The sequence below is a fragment of the Notamacropus eugenii genome, chromosome 2 (genome assembly GCF_028372415.1).
Source record: "Notamacropus eugenii isolate mMacEug1 chromosome 2, mMacEug1.pri_v2, whole genome shotgun sequence".
NCBI lineage: Eukaryota > Metazoa > Chordata > Mammalia > Diprotodontia > Macropodidae > Notamacropus > Notamacropus eugenii.
In genome coordinates, this window is record NC_092873.1 from 324255642 (window position 1) to 324272315 (window position 16674).

Genomic DNA, 16674 nt, shown 5'->3' on the forward strand with positions numbered 1-16674 from the left:
GGCTCCTTTTTTTTTTCCTTTAGTAAAGCCCATTGAATTATTTGACTGTTCTTTCAAACCTACATGTTGTTGGCTGTCTTACCTTTCCATAGTCTCATCTAGTTTTCCCATGCTCTTTTCCTTGCCCCCCCCCTTTCAAACCAGTTCTTAACACAAGTTTGCTAGTGTGCGACTTTTCATTCAGCCTTGTTGCAAAGAATTTAATATGAAATAGGTCCCCTTTATTGGTTTGAGGCAGGACCTCCAAAGGCTCTGCAGCAGTATTCAATGTAGGATGCTGAACTGGGATAGCAGATTGGATTCAACAGATATTTTATTAAGCACCTACTATGTGCCAGGCACTGGGGATAGAGAGTTTTCCCAAGAACTTGACATTCTGCTGGGGAGTAACAACTTCCATAATGACCAGAAAATGTAACACATTTCTAAAAGAAATACAAGGTAATTTTTTTTTTCAGGGGAGGAGGGGTAGAACCTAGTGGGAAAGAGAATCGTTAACAACTGTGAGAATTGGGGAAGACCTCTTCTAGGAAGTAAGACAAGCGTTAAAGGGAGGATAAAGTACCAAGAAGCCAGGGTGAGGAGGATATTTCCTCCTCCCCATCCTCCCATCCAGTAGCAGAGTTTGGGAGATGAGAGGACTTGAAATCCACATTTAAATTGTGATCTCCTCCTCCTACCTACTTTTTGCCTTGCAGCTGAACAGACAACTTTTCCTAATAATCTGTGGGGTCCCCCTGCCTTAGCTGCTGACCACAGAGAGGGATGCTGGCTGGGAAGTGCTCCTCAGGAGCCAAATCCTTATCTGATCTGCAGAGATCCAATGCTAGACTGCAAAGGGATCGTTGTTTTTGTCATCTGTTCTCAGGCTGCACTGAAGAAATACCAGACAGAGCAAAGGAGCAAAGGGGACGCTCTTGACAAGTGTCAGGCTGAGCTGAAGAAACTCCGTAAGAAGAGCCAAGGGAGTAAAAACCCTCAGAAGTACTCTGACAAGGAGCTGCAGGTAAGAGTCTGGCCTCCCACTGGCCTCCCAGGTACCTTGCCAGGGAATTCTGGAGTGGCATTTTGGGAAATGGGGCTTGAAGGATTATCCTTTTGGCAGATAACCTGATTCTCAGTGGTTCTTCCTTGGCTGGTAGAATTTTTCCCTCTTTTCAGTATGCAGATGAAGAGAAGGAAAAGAATGACTAAATTATGTTCTTTCCTTTTTTTGAACACAGGCAAGAGGGAAGTTGACTGCTTTTGATGTGATTGGGTGGACTGATTTCAGATGCTCAATTAAGCTGATTCTCTGTTGTCATTGAAGGAGCTGGTCTTCCAGGACTGAATAGACTATGTTTAATGACCACCTCCCTTCCTCTTATTTGCGAGCCTTCCCCCCTCCTCTTGTTTGATGACACCCTTCCCCAACCTCCTAAGTGGCTTTCTATTCACTGGAGCTGAAAAGCCAAATGAAATCTTTCTACCCTGTGCATTTTGGATTCAGAACCACAAGAGAGACCACAGACTGTTTTTATAATCAGGTTTTGATTGCACACCCACAGAACTGCGGCCTTTGAGCCCCTAGGCAGGCAAACTGCAGTGCTGTGGACAAGAGCAGCCTTGGCAGCTCCTGCAGTATGATGCAGATGGTACCAAGGTATATTAGAGGGATACCTTTTGGCATTCCTCCTTTCCTAAGGCCCCAGACATCAAGCTTTTGAAAGTGAACTCCAGATGAGTGTGCTTACTTGATACATTAGAAAATGCAAGTTTGTATCCTTAAGGGAAACTTCCCTTCCTTGCCAAGCTTGAGGGGTGGGGATGGGTGTGATTTTGGTAACTTAATAAGTGCTCTCCTGCAAGGCTCCTGTGAATTTCTTGAAAGTCATTTGCCTCCCCTAGTGAAGGCCTACTTTCTACACTGACTGTGAGGAGGCTAGCAGGCTGTGACAAGTATTTCACAGACCTACTTATTGTACTCTCTCTGCTTCTGTGCATTAGGCCTAATGAAGGGAACTGTACTATTGGCACATCAATACTTCCCTCACCCATCCCCTGTCACCTAGGAAACCTGTGGACTATCACTCTTGCTACACACAAGTCCTATATTCCTTTTTCCTGCATGCTGAGAAAGAGAGGATTTGGCATGTATCCCAAAAGACAAGCCCTATTCCTAGAACATGGTTGGATTTGACATAGAGAGTACAGGTTGCCCAAGATTTATGTCAAAGAGTTCTGATGGAGAGGACTAGCCATAGTGTTATCTTTGGTCATTAGCAAAGATGAGGATGCTAAGATAGTGAGATTCAGAATTCAGCTCTCCCAACCCACATTCCTACTGGTGGATTAACTACCCAGATCCAGGATACTGCTCATTCTCCTCTCTTAGGGTCATTGGGTCCCCTTGAGGGGCAATGAGGTTCTTCTGATTCTGTTGACTCAAGTCCCCATTCTGATATGTTCCCCACAATGTCAGTGTCCAGCAATTACTACCCCAGTATCATTTTATCTAGTTGACATCTCCTCAATAAGCTAACATTAATTAGCTTTTACAAAGGGATATAGGAGATGTAGTAAGATCCTAAGTACATAAACATTTCTCTGAACATGGGTCCACTCTCCACCATCTTGGTCCTTGGGCACAGTGGGTACCATGTTAAAGCAGATACATTTCCACCACTGAGTTCCTTTGGGTGCATCCTGACTGATGAATGGTTTGTTTCCTTGTTTTTGTGATCCTGTGGCTCAGCCAGCATGTAGATTCATTGCTGGCCTGGGTGAAAGAGCTTGCTTCTCAGGGTTGCATGGTGGTTCTTTCAACTTTTTGTGATCTTACAAGGTTCTGTACTGAAAGAAAGAAGATACAAACAGAAATTACCTCAACCTAGACACAGGCTTACTTCTTACAAGACTGTGTGCTCATGAACTGGCCTAGGAGAGTACCAACCTTCTGGTGCTCAGGGCCTCATCCCTACAGCTCTTGGGACAAAGGACAGGAAAGAACTTGCTTTGGTCTGACTAATCCCTTTTTTGTACACATTCATTTCTAGCTCAGTAGCCAATCAAGAGGCTTTTCTTTAGGTAGGTAGCTGGTACAGTGGACTCCAGTGCCAGGCCTGGAATCAGGAGGGCTCATCTTCCTGAGTTCAAAATCTGCGTCAGACATTTACTAGCTCTGTGACCCTGGATGAATCATTTAACTGCTAACTGCCTCAGTTTCCTCATCTGTAAAATGGGGATAATAGCAGCAGCTACCTCCCAGGATTGTCTGAGGATCAAATGAAGTAATCTTTGTACCAGTGCTTAGCACAGTGCTTATATCAATGTTAGCTATTTTCTTTACTCAATAAACCAGCAGAAAAGAGTTACAGAATAAATACACAAATTCTGACCTATTCTCTTCTCTCCACCCTCTCCAACTCTCCACCCCTCATTGCTTGTTTTCAGGTGCTTCCAGAAACAAGCTCTTCAAACACATGCTCTCAGGACTGGGCTCTCAATGGCCATTCTTCTTCTCCCATTACTATAATGGAAACCAACCCATAGAATTTAACATAAATCTTCCCTTCCAAAAGCCTAACTCTAAAGGGCTTCATCAGGAAGCTTGTTTAGCTTCATCAGTTCTGAGATGAGGACAAGATGAGGATAAGTAAAAGTGCCCTGAATTTGAGAGTCAGAGAACCTGGCTTTGAATCCCAGTACAGATACTTGCTCCCCCTGTGACACTTTCCCTCTTTTCCCTCTCGGGCCCCACTTTGCTTGCCTGTAAAAGGAGGGGGCTGGGCTAAATGAGCTCTATAGTCCCTTCCAGCTCTGGATTCCATGCCTAACCAAAGGTCATGGAGGGATGTGGGCTAGAACGTCAATTGCAGTAGAGAAGTCTCAGCTTTTTTGCTGGCTTTAAATCAAAGACTGCATTGTCATTGTGGTGGTATTTCTCAGGCGGTTGAATTAATTATTAAAGCAGAGTTTAAAAGGTGACGCAAAAGGAATTCCATCTAAAAGCAGCATTATTGGGATCTATATGTCAATACTGAGGTATCTGAGAAATGTTGATGTGTTGAATAGAATGTTACAAGTTCTAAAGCAGGTATTCCCATTCTGGGTCTTTAAGTGAGGAAGAGTAGGAGAGGGTATAGAAAAAAAGCATGGAGGCCATGTGTTGAATTGAGGCATCTTTAATATCATCATTGTTATTTATTGATGACCCCCATTTACATAGCATTTTAAGGTTTAAGAAGCTTTTTTTTATGATAGTCCAATGTTCATTAGATTTAAAGGTAGAAGGTACCTTAAAGAAAATCTGGTCCAACCTCCTCATTTTATAGGTGAGGAAACTGAGCCCTGAAAGGATTGTGACTTACCTAAAGTCACACCTAGTATGCAGTGGACCCAAGATTCTAGTTAAGGTCCAGGCCTGACACTAAATTCGGGGAAATTTCATGTAAAATATTTTATTTTATAATATTTCATATAAAATATTTTATAGCATTTTAAATATCTTACACAAAATATTTTTAATATTTTATATAAAATATAATATTTTAAAATATGTTGTAGATGGGGAAGCCAAGGCTAAAGAAGTTAAGTGATTTGTTGAACTAGTATATGTCAGAGCTAGGATTCGACTCCCATTTCCAAAATGTCAGTTTCATCAACAGAATATTTGCCTGGGGTGGGGAGGATGGGGGACACGAAAGAATTTGGGGAAGGTGTGGCTAGATCCCCTGAAAAAGATTTGGCGGTTATCGTGGACTGCAAGCTCAACCTGAATTAACAACATTGTTGCTGTGGCAGCTAGAAAAGCTCATTTAATCTTAGGCAGGATTAGAAGCATAGTTGCAGAATGATGGCAGTGATAATCCCATTGCCCATATCAGAACACCCTTTGTTATCGTTCAGTCATTTTCAGTGGCTTCTGACTCTTTGTGACCCTATGTAGGATTTTCTTTTTTTTTTTTAATTTTTTTTTATTTATTTAACTTTTAACATTCATTTTCACAAAATGTTGGGTTCCAAATTTTCTCCCCTTTTGTCCCCTTGCCCCACCCCAAAACACCGAGCATTCTAATTGCCCCTCTCACCAATCTGCTCTCTCTTCTATCATCCCTCTCTGCCCTTGTCTCCATCTTCTCTTTTGTCCTGTAGGGCCAAATAACTTTCTATACCCCTTTACCTGTATTTCTTATTTCCTAGTGGCAAGAGCAGTACTCGACAGTTGTTCCTAAAACTTTGAGTTCCAACTTCTTTTCCTCCCTCTCTCCCCACTCCTTCCCTTTGGAAGGCAAGCAATTCAATATAGGCCAAATCTGTGTAGTTTTGCAAATGAATTCCATAATAGTCGTGTTGTATAAGACTAACTATATTTCCCTCCATCCTATCCTGCCCCCCCATTACTTCTATTCTCTCTTTTGATCCTGTCCCTCCCCATGAGTGTCGACCTCAAATTGCTCCCTCCTCCCCATGCCCTCCCTTCCATCATCCCCCCACCCTGCTTATCCCCTTCTCCCCCACTTTCCTGTATTGTAAGATAGGTTTTCATACCAAAATGAGTGTGCATTTTATTCCTTCCTTTAGTGGAATGTGATGAGAGTAAACTTCATGTTTTTCTCTCACCTCCCCTCTTTATCCCTCCGCTAATAAGTCTTTTGCTTGCCTCTTTTATGAGAGATAATTTGCCCCATTCCATTTCTCCCTTTCTCCTCCCAATATATTTCTCTCTCTGCTTAATTTCATTTTTTTAAGATATGATCCCATCCTATTCAATTCACTCTGTGCTCTCTGTCTCTGTGTGTGTGTGTGTGTGTGTGTGTGTGTGTGTGTGTGTGTGTGTGTGTGTGTGTAATCCCACCCACTACCCAGATACTGAATAGTTTCAAGAGTTACAAATATTGTCTTTCCGTGTAGGAATGTGAACAGTTCAACTTTTGTAAGTCCCTTATGACTTCTCTTTGCTGTTCACCTTTTCATGCTTCTCTTCATTCTTGTGTTTGGAAGTCAAATTTTCTTTTCAGCTCTGGTCTTTTCATCAAGAATGCTTGAAAGTCCTCTATTTCATTGAAAGACCAGTTTTTCCCCTGAAGTATTATACTCAGTTTTGCTGGGTAGGTGATTCTTGGTTTTAGTCCTAGTTCCTTTGACTTCTGGAATATCCTGTTCCATGCCCTTTGATCCCTTAATGTAGAAGCTGCTAGATCTTGTGTTATCCTGATTGTATTTCCACAATACTTGAATTGTTTCTTTCTAGCTGCTTGCAATATTTTCTCCTTGACCTGGGAACTCTGGAATTTGGCCACAATGTTCCTAGGAGTTTCTCTTTTTGGATCTCTTTCAGGCGGTGTTCTGTGGATTCCTTGAATATTTATTTTGCCCTCTGGTTCTAGAATCTCAGGGCAGTTTTCCTTGATAATTTCATGAAAGATGATGTCTAGGCTCTTTTTTTGATCATGCCTTTCAGGTAGACCCATAATTTTTAAATTGTCTCTCCTGGATCTATTTTCCAGGTCAGTTGTTTTTCCAATGAGGTATTTCACATTATCTTCCATTTTTTCATTCTTTTGGTTTTGTTTTGTGATTTCTTGGTTTCTCATAAGGTCATTAGCCTCCATCTGTTCCATTCTAATTTTGAAAGAACTATTTTCTTCAGTGAGCTTTTGAATCTCCTTTTCCATTTGGCTAATTCTGCTTTTGAAAGCATTCTTCTCCTCATTGGCTTTTTGAACCTGTTTTGCCAATTGAGTTAGCCTATTTTTCAAGGTGTTATTTTCTTCAGCATTTTTTGGGGTCTCCTTTAGCAGGGTGTTGACCTGCTTTTCTTGCATCTCTCTGATTTCTCTTCCCAGTTTTTCCTCCACCTCTCTAACTTGATTTTCAAAATCCTTTTTGAGCTCTTCCATGGCCTGAGCCCATTGAGTGGGCTGGGATACAGAAGCCTTGACTTCTGTGTCTTCCCTGATGGTAAGCATTGTTCTTCCTCATCAGAAAGGAAGGGAGGAAATACCTGTTCACCAAGAAAGTAACCTTCTATAGTCTTATTTTTTTTCCCTTTTCTGGGCATTTTCCCAGCCAGTGACTTGACTTCTGAATATTCTCTTCACACCCACTTCACCTCCAGATCTGCCCAGCCAGGGCTTGGGGTCTGAGATTCAAATGCTGCTTCCCAGACTCAGGGCTTTGGGCAGGGGCAGAGCTGCTATTCAGTGTGAGGTTAAGTTCAGCTGCTCAGGTTGGGGCAGGGCTGCCTCATGGGCTCAGTTCCCTCAGGGGGTTTATGCAGAGACCTTCAACAATGGATTCTGGGCTCCTGCCTGCTTGGGGAGCCCCTGTCTGCTCCCACCTCCGCTGCTGCCTCCCGAGGGGGCCTGAGTTATGGGGGCACCCCACTCCCCTCTTGGCAAGCCGAGAAGACCCTCTCACCAACCTTTGGGGCCCGTGGGTGGAGGGACCCACGCGGCCGCTGGAGATTCCGTCCCTGAAGCCTACTTGGATCTGCTCCTCTCGGTGCCATGCGGCCAAGGCAGGGCTGGGCTCGGCTCTGGTCCACAGTGTGAAGGACCTTTTGCGAGAGGTTTTCAGGGCTCTCTGGAACAGAAATCTCTTCCGCTCCGTTGTTCTGTGACTTTTTCTGCTCCAGAATTTGTTGGGAATTCTTTTTTACAGATATTTTATGGGCTGTGGGTTCGGAGCTAGCGTATGTGTGTCTTTCTACTCCGCCATCTTGGCTCCTATTTAGGATTTTCTTGACAGAGACTAGAATGGCTTACCATTTCCTTCTCCAGCTCATTTTATAGGTGAGGAAACTAAGGCAAACAGGGTTAAGTGACTTGCTCAGAGTCACTCAGCGAGTGTCTGAGGCCAATTTTGAACTCAGAAAGAGGAATCTTTCTTGACTCTTGACTCTTGCCTGACACATAGCTGCCCCCAAAACACCCTTAGAGTGTTATATTCCATTCTGGATACCACATTTTAGGAAAGACATTGATAAACTGGAAAACATTTAAGGGAGGGTAACCCGAGTGATGAAGGGTATTAAGATCCTGCCATCATAGGAGGATCAATGGAAGGAATTGGATGTGTCTTTAGCCCAGAAAATGAATAATTTATCACCATCTTCAGATATTTGAAAAAGGTCCTTGTATGGAAGAAGAATTAGACTTGCCCTGTCCCTATTGCCTCCGGGAGCAAATACTCTGTTTGATATTCAAAGGCTTTTATAACCAGCCCCTTCCTACCTTTCCAGTCTTCTTACTCCTGACTCCCTGGTCCATTCTCCTTGCTCTAATGGCACTGGCCTCCTGGTTCTCTACAAACAGGACTCTCCGTCTCTCTGCTACAGACATTTTCTCTGACTGTTCTCCATACCTGGAATGTTCTCCCTCCTCTACTATGAACATCCCTGGCTTTCTTTAAATCCCAGCTGAAATCTACCTTCTAGAGGAAACCTTCCCTAACTCATCCAGTACTTTCCCACTTCTAACTATTTCCTATAGTATATATTTGTTTTCATGCTGTCTCTTCCATTGGATTGTAAACTCCTTGAGGTCAGGGGTTGTCTTTTGCCTCCATTTGTATCCCCAATGTTTAGTACAGTGCCTGGCACATAGTAGACACTTAATAAATGTTTATTGATTGGTTAATGGGTGAAAGTTGCAGAGAGATTTAACCCAATGCAAGGAAAAGCTGTTAATAATTAGAGCTGTGTAGAAGCGAAAGGGTCTACCTCAGAGGTCTTCAAGCCAAATCTGGTTGAACACTTGTGAAGTTAGTTGGAGAAAAGATTCTCATATATGTATGGTTTGAACAACATATCCTATCCATCTATGACATTCTTTCTCATCTTAGTAGAACATAACCGACAATACTGTGCCTGGAACTGGAGTCATTATGTCATTTTTGTTCAATACAGGGCTTCTTAACCTGTTTTTATGTTATGGATCCCTTTGATAATCTGATAAAGCCTGTGGCTCCCTTCTCAGAACAATATTTTAAAATTCATTAAAATAAAATACACAGAAGTACAAGGGATACCAATTATATTTAAATATGAGCAAGTATCAAAATACTTTAAAAACCACATAAGTTCACTCAGGTAAGAACCCCAGATCTAATAGAGCACGTGTTGATCCCTCTACCCAGGAGTTCCTTATACTGACCAGCTCACCTCTGTATCCCTCTTGAAGCACTAGCTGAAGGGTTCATATGGTTATTTCAAGTTGATGGGGCAGTTGGTAAAAGTCAAAAGTAGTGGGCTGAGCTGGAACAATTTCTTTTCTCTTAAACGTTTACAGCTTAATAACACTTTCTCCTCCCCACTCTCCTCCTGAGTCATCTACACATCAGTCAGTTGATCATTGCCTTGTTTCAGGTTGTCTACCTGAAAACCCGTACAAAGAGTATCTCTCATTTTAGCTAAGAGCAAAGCTTTCACTTCCCTACCTGACTCCTCATTTTGTGCACTTTAACCTAGCTGCAGAGAGAAGAGGATAGAGTTGGAGAGCTCAGTTACCAAGTCTTTGATATATATATATATATATATATATGCCTGGCAGAACTAGGGAGGCAATAGGTTAATTCTCTTATCTTCTGAGTGAATGTTTGGGATTAGACCTTCAAACCTTTATCTTTTTGCCCTAGGAATTTAGAGAATACTTATCTTTTGGAGGGGGGGGGGGGGTGTTGGAAGGAGCCTTGGAGTGTTTTTGCAGGCTTAGGGAAGGATGACCAAACCTGTGGGTTGGTTTCTCTGAATTTCAGTCCCTGGGTTAAAATGAGAAGTTAGAGTCATTGTTGTGGAACGGGGCATTTCATGGTATCAAGAGGCAATATTTCCCTTCTGTTACCTTGAAGCTCCTCAGAACTTAATTCTGTTTCTTAGTCCGCTCACAAATCTGTAATTGGCTGCCCTTCACGGAAACGACTCAGCACAGGCAGCAGGGGCTAATAAGGTCATTTCTTTTTACTCCCCTTTAAAAATAAACTTAAGAAAAGCTGGGATATCTGTTAGTTAGGTAATTAGAGCTGGGGAGAAGGGGGAGGATGGAGAGTCCCAGCTCTGTCTAGCCACTTGATCCTAGCTTGTCTAAGCCTCTCTTTCGTCACCTGGAAAATGGGAGTAATACTTCTTTCACCTTCTTCTTGAGATTATTGTGAGAAAAATGCTTTATAAGCCATAAAGAACAATATAAATGTGAGAAGTTATTGATATTGCCATATATTGTGATTCCTCCTCTCAAATCAAACCCAATATAATTTTAATTGGAACAGCAGCCATTTCTAATATTTTAATCTCTACTAAATTTTCCAGCACAGTGATATAGACTGTGACATCAGTGACATACACATAGCTGTTCAGTAGATACTTGACTTTGTGGAGGCATTTCTTTTTTGGGAGGAGTTACCTTGAGTTCTGTTCATCCCTTTCTTATTCTCCCCTTTTTTTAAGGCAGTTAGGTGGCTCAGTAGATAGAACTCTGGGCCTGAAGTCAGGAAGACCTGAGTTCAAAGGTAGCCTCAGACACTCACTAGCTATGTGACCTTGGGCAAGTCACTTAACCCTGTTTGCCTTAATCCACTGAAGAAAGAAATGGCAAACCAATCCAGTATCTTTGCCAAGGACAGTAGTATAGTCCATGGAGTCCATAAGAGTTGGACATGACTGAATGACCAATTCAATGACAATAAAAATTCTTTTTTGACACTATTTGACAGTAGGTTCTGCTGAGCTGAGATGGTGGGGGCTTTCTGGAGCATCTTAGCATAACCCAGTTAACATTTCACAAACAAGGAAACTGATCTTTCAGTTTTGCCATTTGCTCTCAGTAGTGGTGACTCTTTTTTTGTTCCATCCTACTTTTCTTGTCACATGTCCATCCGTCTGTCTCTCTTGTTAGACTGGAAGCTCCTGAAAGGCAGGGTAATTGTCTTTTGCCCCTTTCTGTATTTCCAGTTGCTTAGCACGGTCCCTGACACGTAGTAGGCACTTCATAAATACTGATTGAAAATCCTGGTGGTTATTGAGAGACAGGGTGCCAGGGAGGATACTGGAGGCTATTTTTAAGTAAGAAATTACTGACAGGCCTTGCTCTCTCCTTATCTGTCGTCCCTCCCTTCCACTTTTCTGGGAAAGAAGACCCATCTAGGCAAGTTGACTTGAATAGGTTGTCTTTTTTCTTAATGCAAATTTTTGTCTTGGGGCATAAAGGCCTTGGCAGAGATCCTGGTAGTTAAGAGGAAATGGGCATCATTTGAATCACTTTTCTTTCTGCCTCTGTCTCTGTCTCTCTCACTCTAAAGAGGCCTAGAATTTCAGTGTAACCAGTTAAACATTTAGATTTCAGCTTCTATAGAATGTTAATCACCCCTGTTTTACTAGGATATAGTCATGCCAGATGCTGCAAAAAGAAACCCATCTTCTTTTATCTACAATGACAGTATTTTCAGTAGTGGCCTGAAAAGCAGCTTCAGGAATCAGATTCAGAGCTTTTATGCCTAAGAGATCTTTATACCTTTTCATTCATTCCTCCACTTGTCCACTGAGATGGGCTGGATTGAAATTTTAGGAACTAGTCTTGGTCTTCCCCAGACTAAGGAAGTGAGAAAGGGAGGAGGAAGTACCCTATTATCTTTGGGAAAGTGTAGACTTCCAAGCCCTGTGGTTAGCTCTGTCAGTGGTCAGGCCAAGAAATAGCAGAACCACAGGAGGAAGAGAAGCTGTTTCTTTTTCCTGCTATTTAAAAGCTTCCTGAACCCAAGGAAGTGAAAAAGAACCAAGCCATTTGCTGGGATATGGTGCTCAGGACAGCTGATGGTCAGTTGTTTTTCAGTCATGTTCTACTCTTTGTGACCCCATTTGGGGTTTTCTTGGCAAAGATACTGGAGTGGTTTACCATTTCCTTTTCCAGCTCATTTTACAGATGAGGAAACTGAGGCAAACAGGGTTAGGGTGCTCAGGACACTTCCCCCAAATTGATCCTTAAGTCCAGGGCTGATAAAACCCCATCATCTGGTTTCCCTTTCCAAGGCAGCTAGGTGGCACATGGATAGAGTGCTCCACCAGGATTCATGGACCCTTGAATTCAAATCTGGCCTCGGACACTTATGGGCTGTGTGACCATGCTCAAGTCATATCGCTGCTATCTGCCTCAGTTTCCTTATATGGAAAATGAGGATAATAATACCACCTACCTTTCAGAGTTGTTGTGAAAATAAAATAATATTTATAAAACAGTTTGTAAACTTTCAGGTGCTGTATAAATCTTGTCCTTCTCTCCTGCCTCTCCTTCCTTCCTTCCTATCCACTTCTTCCACATATCCCCTCCCCTTCCCACAGCAAGTAAAGGGTGAGAACAAGTTGAGGAACCAAGTTGTTAGAAGCATTGGAAAGTTTTTCTTCCCTTTAGATGTCATTTTATGTCCTCATATGCCTCTCCCTTTCAGTTTTTTTTTTCCTAGATTGGTTAGTGGGCCAACAGGGAATTTAGGAGAGAATGTAGTTAAGTGATTAAAGAGAGCCATATGGTGGATGGCTAAGGAATCTCAGCAGGCCTGTATACCATTGGTGCCTATTCACAGTGCTGGTTGCTGGTCTTTCAGCACCTCAGGGATCTTCTTACCTGGTTAAGAGACTATTTGAGGCATGGTTTTAACAGATTAACTGTGTGTCTGTGTGTCTGTGTGTGTGTGTGTATGAACGTGTCTTTTTTATTCCCCACAGTTGATGCCTTCACATGTCAGAAAACCCATGTTTACAAGATTATATTTATCAAGTTTCTTTGGTTGCAGATGTCTTTCACTGAGGCTTAGGAATGTCAGTCTTTATGTGTCAAGTATTTCTTATTCTGTACTCCTAATCTAAGGTTGTTTTCTTAGATGAAATTTTTGTGGTCATCTGACTTCCTTTCAGCATCAAGTGTGGGATTCAACACTAGCGCAACTGATAATGTAGCACTTTTTTGGTTGACAGAGTCCTTGTCTTAGAATAAGCCTATGAGTTATTGAATGAGAACATGGTAGACAGAAAAAGTATTATTATACCTGTTTGATTCATGAGGAAGCTGAAATTCAAGAGAGATTAAGTGACCATCTCAGGCTCACCCACCATGTTTCAGTGGCAAGATAGTGGCCTGGATTCAAAGCCTGCCTATAACATTTACTACCTGTGTGACCTTGGGCAAGTTACTTAACAGTTCCCTCCCTGGACCTGTGCTCCAAATCTGTTTTTAAGTCCATTGCTGAAAACACTGTATAGGTAAAAAGAGAGTTTTTTTGTATGGTATTTGATCTGATTGTATCCTAATTCAACAGGGTTGAGTTCCTGGTCCTTATGTGTCCTTGTGTTTCCTTATGTGTACAATGAAGGTACAGTATGGGCTGCTAGATGGCATAGTAGGTAGGGTGCCTGGCCTGAAAGGAGTCAGAAAGACTCCTCTTCATGAGTTCAAATCTGACATCAGACATTTACTGTGATGCTGGGCCAGTCACTTAACCTTGTTTGCCTCAGTTTCCACTTCTGTAAAATGATCTGGAAAAAGCAATGGCAAACCATCCTAGTATCTCTGCCAAGAAAACCCCAAATGGGGTCACAAAGAGTCAGACATGACTGAATACTACCACCACCACAATGAGGGAATTGGATCAGAAGGACTCTAAGGGTCCCTTCCAGCTACAGAATTATGATCCTAAGTGTTGGAGTCAGGTTTTAAACAGATTTCCTCACCACAAAGTCAGTGCTTTCTTCCCCTTCCCTTCCCCTCTCATGCTTTCTTAATGTGTGCCACAGAATTGTATGCAACTTCTGGGGGCTCCAGTGAGGCGGTAATGATTCCAAGATGAAATGTTCAGAGGAACAAGACAGAGAAAGGGGGTCTGCTAATACTTTGAGCTAGTCAGAAATACCAGCTCTGCCTAATGGGTTCTGTAGATGACTCCTCATTGGGAGCTTTTCTGCATCCAGACATTGTATAGATATTCAATACGTTGATGTTGCCGGTGCATGTGCATGCACCTTACTCTCTCTTCCCTCTCCCCCTCCCATCTCCCCTCACTGTGCTGCATATAAGGTAGCAAGCTGCTGCTTGAGTTTGAGGGGCAGGTAAGTGAAGGTAGTAATGAGGTGACATAGGTTTAATGCCTGATTAGACTTAAATCAGGTTTCCTTTTTCTCCTCAGGTCATAGAGGTAAAATCAGATTCCCTAACTGCATGTTTTGCTTCCCTCAATTATTACCAGGTCAGATAGCCTGCCGTTTTCATGTGCTAATCATAATTGAGGCTTTCTGCTTTTATATTCCCATAAGAAGAATTAATTTTAATTATAGGTCAGGAAATAGTCATTTATAAGCCTTTTTTTTTTTTTGGTTCTAACTAGGGCAGAAAGTTTTTTTCCCTTTAAAATATGATAGTTAGAAAGGAAAAATACTTAGGATTAGCTAAAGAATTTTGAGCCACTTGCCTAATTATAATCACTTTGTACCACCCAAAACGTAGTAATGTTCATGTTTTTTTGTTTGTTTGTTTTTTATTGCAAATGTGATTTTTACTATTATAGAAAACTCATGGTGAAGAAACTCCCTCTATCAATGCAGATCAGCACCTTTTCTGTCCTTCATAGTCTTAGAGAAGTTACTTAGAGCATTGAGGTTAAATAACCGGATTGATGGCACTAGTATGTGTCAGAGGTGAGACCTAAACCCAGGTCTTTTGATTCCAAGGCCAGCCTTTTCAATGCTACATCATAATGCCATTCAAAATAGTCTAAGCCCACACCTCTATGATCATAGCTTACAAAAGTCATTTACAAAACATATATTGTTGTTACTATTTAATAGATGAAGAAACTGAGGCAGAGACTGTAAGTGACTTGCTGAAGTAAGGAATTTGAACCCAAGCCTTCTTCTGACTTTGGAGCTAGTTCATTTAGTATTTACACCACAAGCTAAAATACTTTGATTAGAGTCTTCTCAGTAATCCAGAGAGAAGGTCCAGGACACACCTTTGTATTTCTGAAGTGTTCCTACTTGCTTTTCAGGATAGTACATTGTCAGTGCTGTATTTTTAAACTAGGCAGCTAGTTGGCCTAAAAGTCAGGAAGACCTGACTTCACCCATGGCCTCAGACACTCAGCTGTGTGACCCTGGGCAAGTCACTTCACCCTGTTTGTTTGGGTTTTTTTAAATTTTAATTAGTTAATTTATTTTTAGTTTTCAACATTCATTTCCACAAGACTTTGAGTTCCAAATTTTCTCCCTTCTTCCCACCCCAAGACACCATCCATTCTGATTATCCCTTCCCTCAATATGTCCTCCCTTCTATCACACCCCTCCCTTCCCTTATCCCCATCTCCTCTGTTTTCTTATAGGGCAAGATAGATTTCTATACCCCATTACCTGTATATCTTATTTCCCAATTGCATGAAAAAAACAAATTTTAACATTTGTTTTTAAAATTTTGAGTTCCAACTTCTCTCCCTTCCTCCCTCCCCACCCATCCCCACTGAGAAGGCAAGCAATTCAATATAGGTTATACATGTATAGTTATGCAAAAGACTTCCATAGAAGTCATGTTGTGAAAGATTAACTATATTTCTCTCCATTCTATCCTGTCCCCATTTATTCTATTCTCTCATTTGACTTTGTCCCTCCCCCAAGTGTTTACTTCTAATTACTCCCTTCATCCATTTGCCCTCTCTTCTATCATCCCCCTCACCCCACTTGTCCACTTCTCCCCTACTTTCCTGTAGTATAAGATAGATTCTCATACCAAATTGAGTGAGCATGTTATTCCCTCCTTAAGCCAAATGTGATGAGAGTAAGTTTCACTTTTTCCCTCTCACCTCCTCCCTTTTCCCCTCCATTGGAAAAGTTTTTTCTTGCCTCTTTTATGAGTGATAATTTGCCGCATCCCATTTCTCTCCTTCTCCTCCCAATATATTCTTCTCACCCCTTAATTTTTTTTTAGATATCATCCCTTCCTATTCAACTCACCCTGTGTCCTCTGTCTGTGTGTGTGTGTGTGTGTGTGTGTGTGTGTGTGTGTGTGTGTGTGTGTGTGTGTGTAATCCTTCTAACTACCCAGATAGTGAGAAAAATTTCAAGAGTTACAAATATTATCTTCCCATGTAGGAACGTAAACAGTTCCACTTTAGTAAGTCCCTTTTGATTTCTCTTTGCTGTTTACCTTTTCACGCTTCTCTTGATTCTTGTGTTTGAAAGTCACGTTTTCTATTCAGCTCTGGTCTTTTCATCAAGAATGCTTGAAAGTCCTCTATTTCATTGAATGACCATTTTTTCTCCTAAAGTATTATACTCGGTGTTGCTGGGTAGATGATTCTTGGTTTTAATCCTAGCTCCATTGACTTCTGGAATATCCTATTCCAAGCCCTTTGATCCCTTAATGTAGAAACTGCCAGATCTTGTGTTATCCTGATTGTATTTCCATAATACTAGAATTGTTTCTTTCTGACTGCTTGCAATATTTTCTCCTTGACTCAGAGCTCTGGAATTTGGCTACAGTATTCCCAGGAGGTTTTCTTTTCAGATCTCTTTCAGGAGGTGACCATTGGATTCTTTCAATATTTATTTTACCCTCTGGTTCTACAATCTCAGGGCAGTTTTCCTTGATAATTTCATGAAAGTTGATGTCTAGGCTCTTTTTTTGATCATGGCTTTCAGGTAGTCCCATAATTTTTAAATTG

General features: G+C 41.6%; 1 protein-coding gene across 5 annotated transcripts in view; it reads left to right on the plus strand.

Moving 5' to 3' along the window:
- The window catches only part of BAIAP2 (BAR/IMD domain containing adaptor protein 2), a 170734-nt gene that overhangs the window by 95302 nt on the left and 58758 nt on the right, over positions 1-16674 (plus strand). For all 5 annotated transcript variants that reach the window (XM_072645276.1, XM_072645274.1, XM_072645275.1 and 2 more), the window contains exon 6: positions 869-1006. In XM_072645276.1, coding sequence (XP_072501377.1) covers positions 869-1006 — 138 coding nt within the window. The remainder of the gene's footprint in view (positions 1-868; positions 1007-16674) is intronic.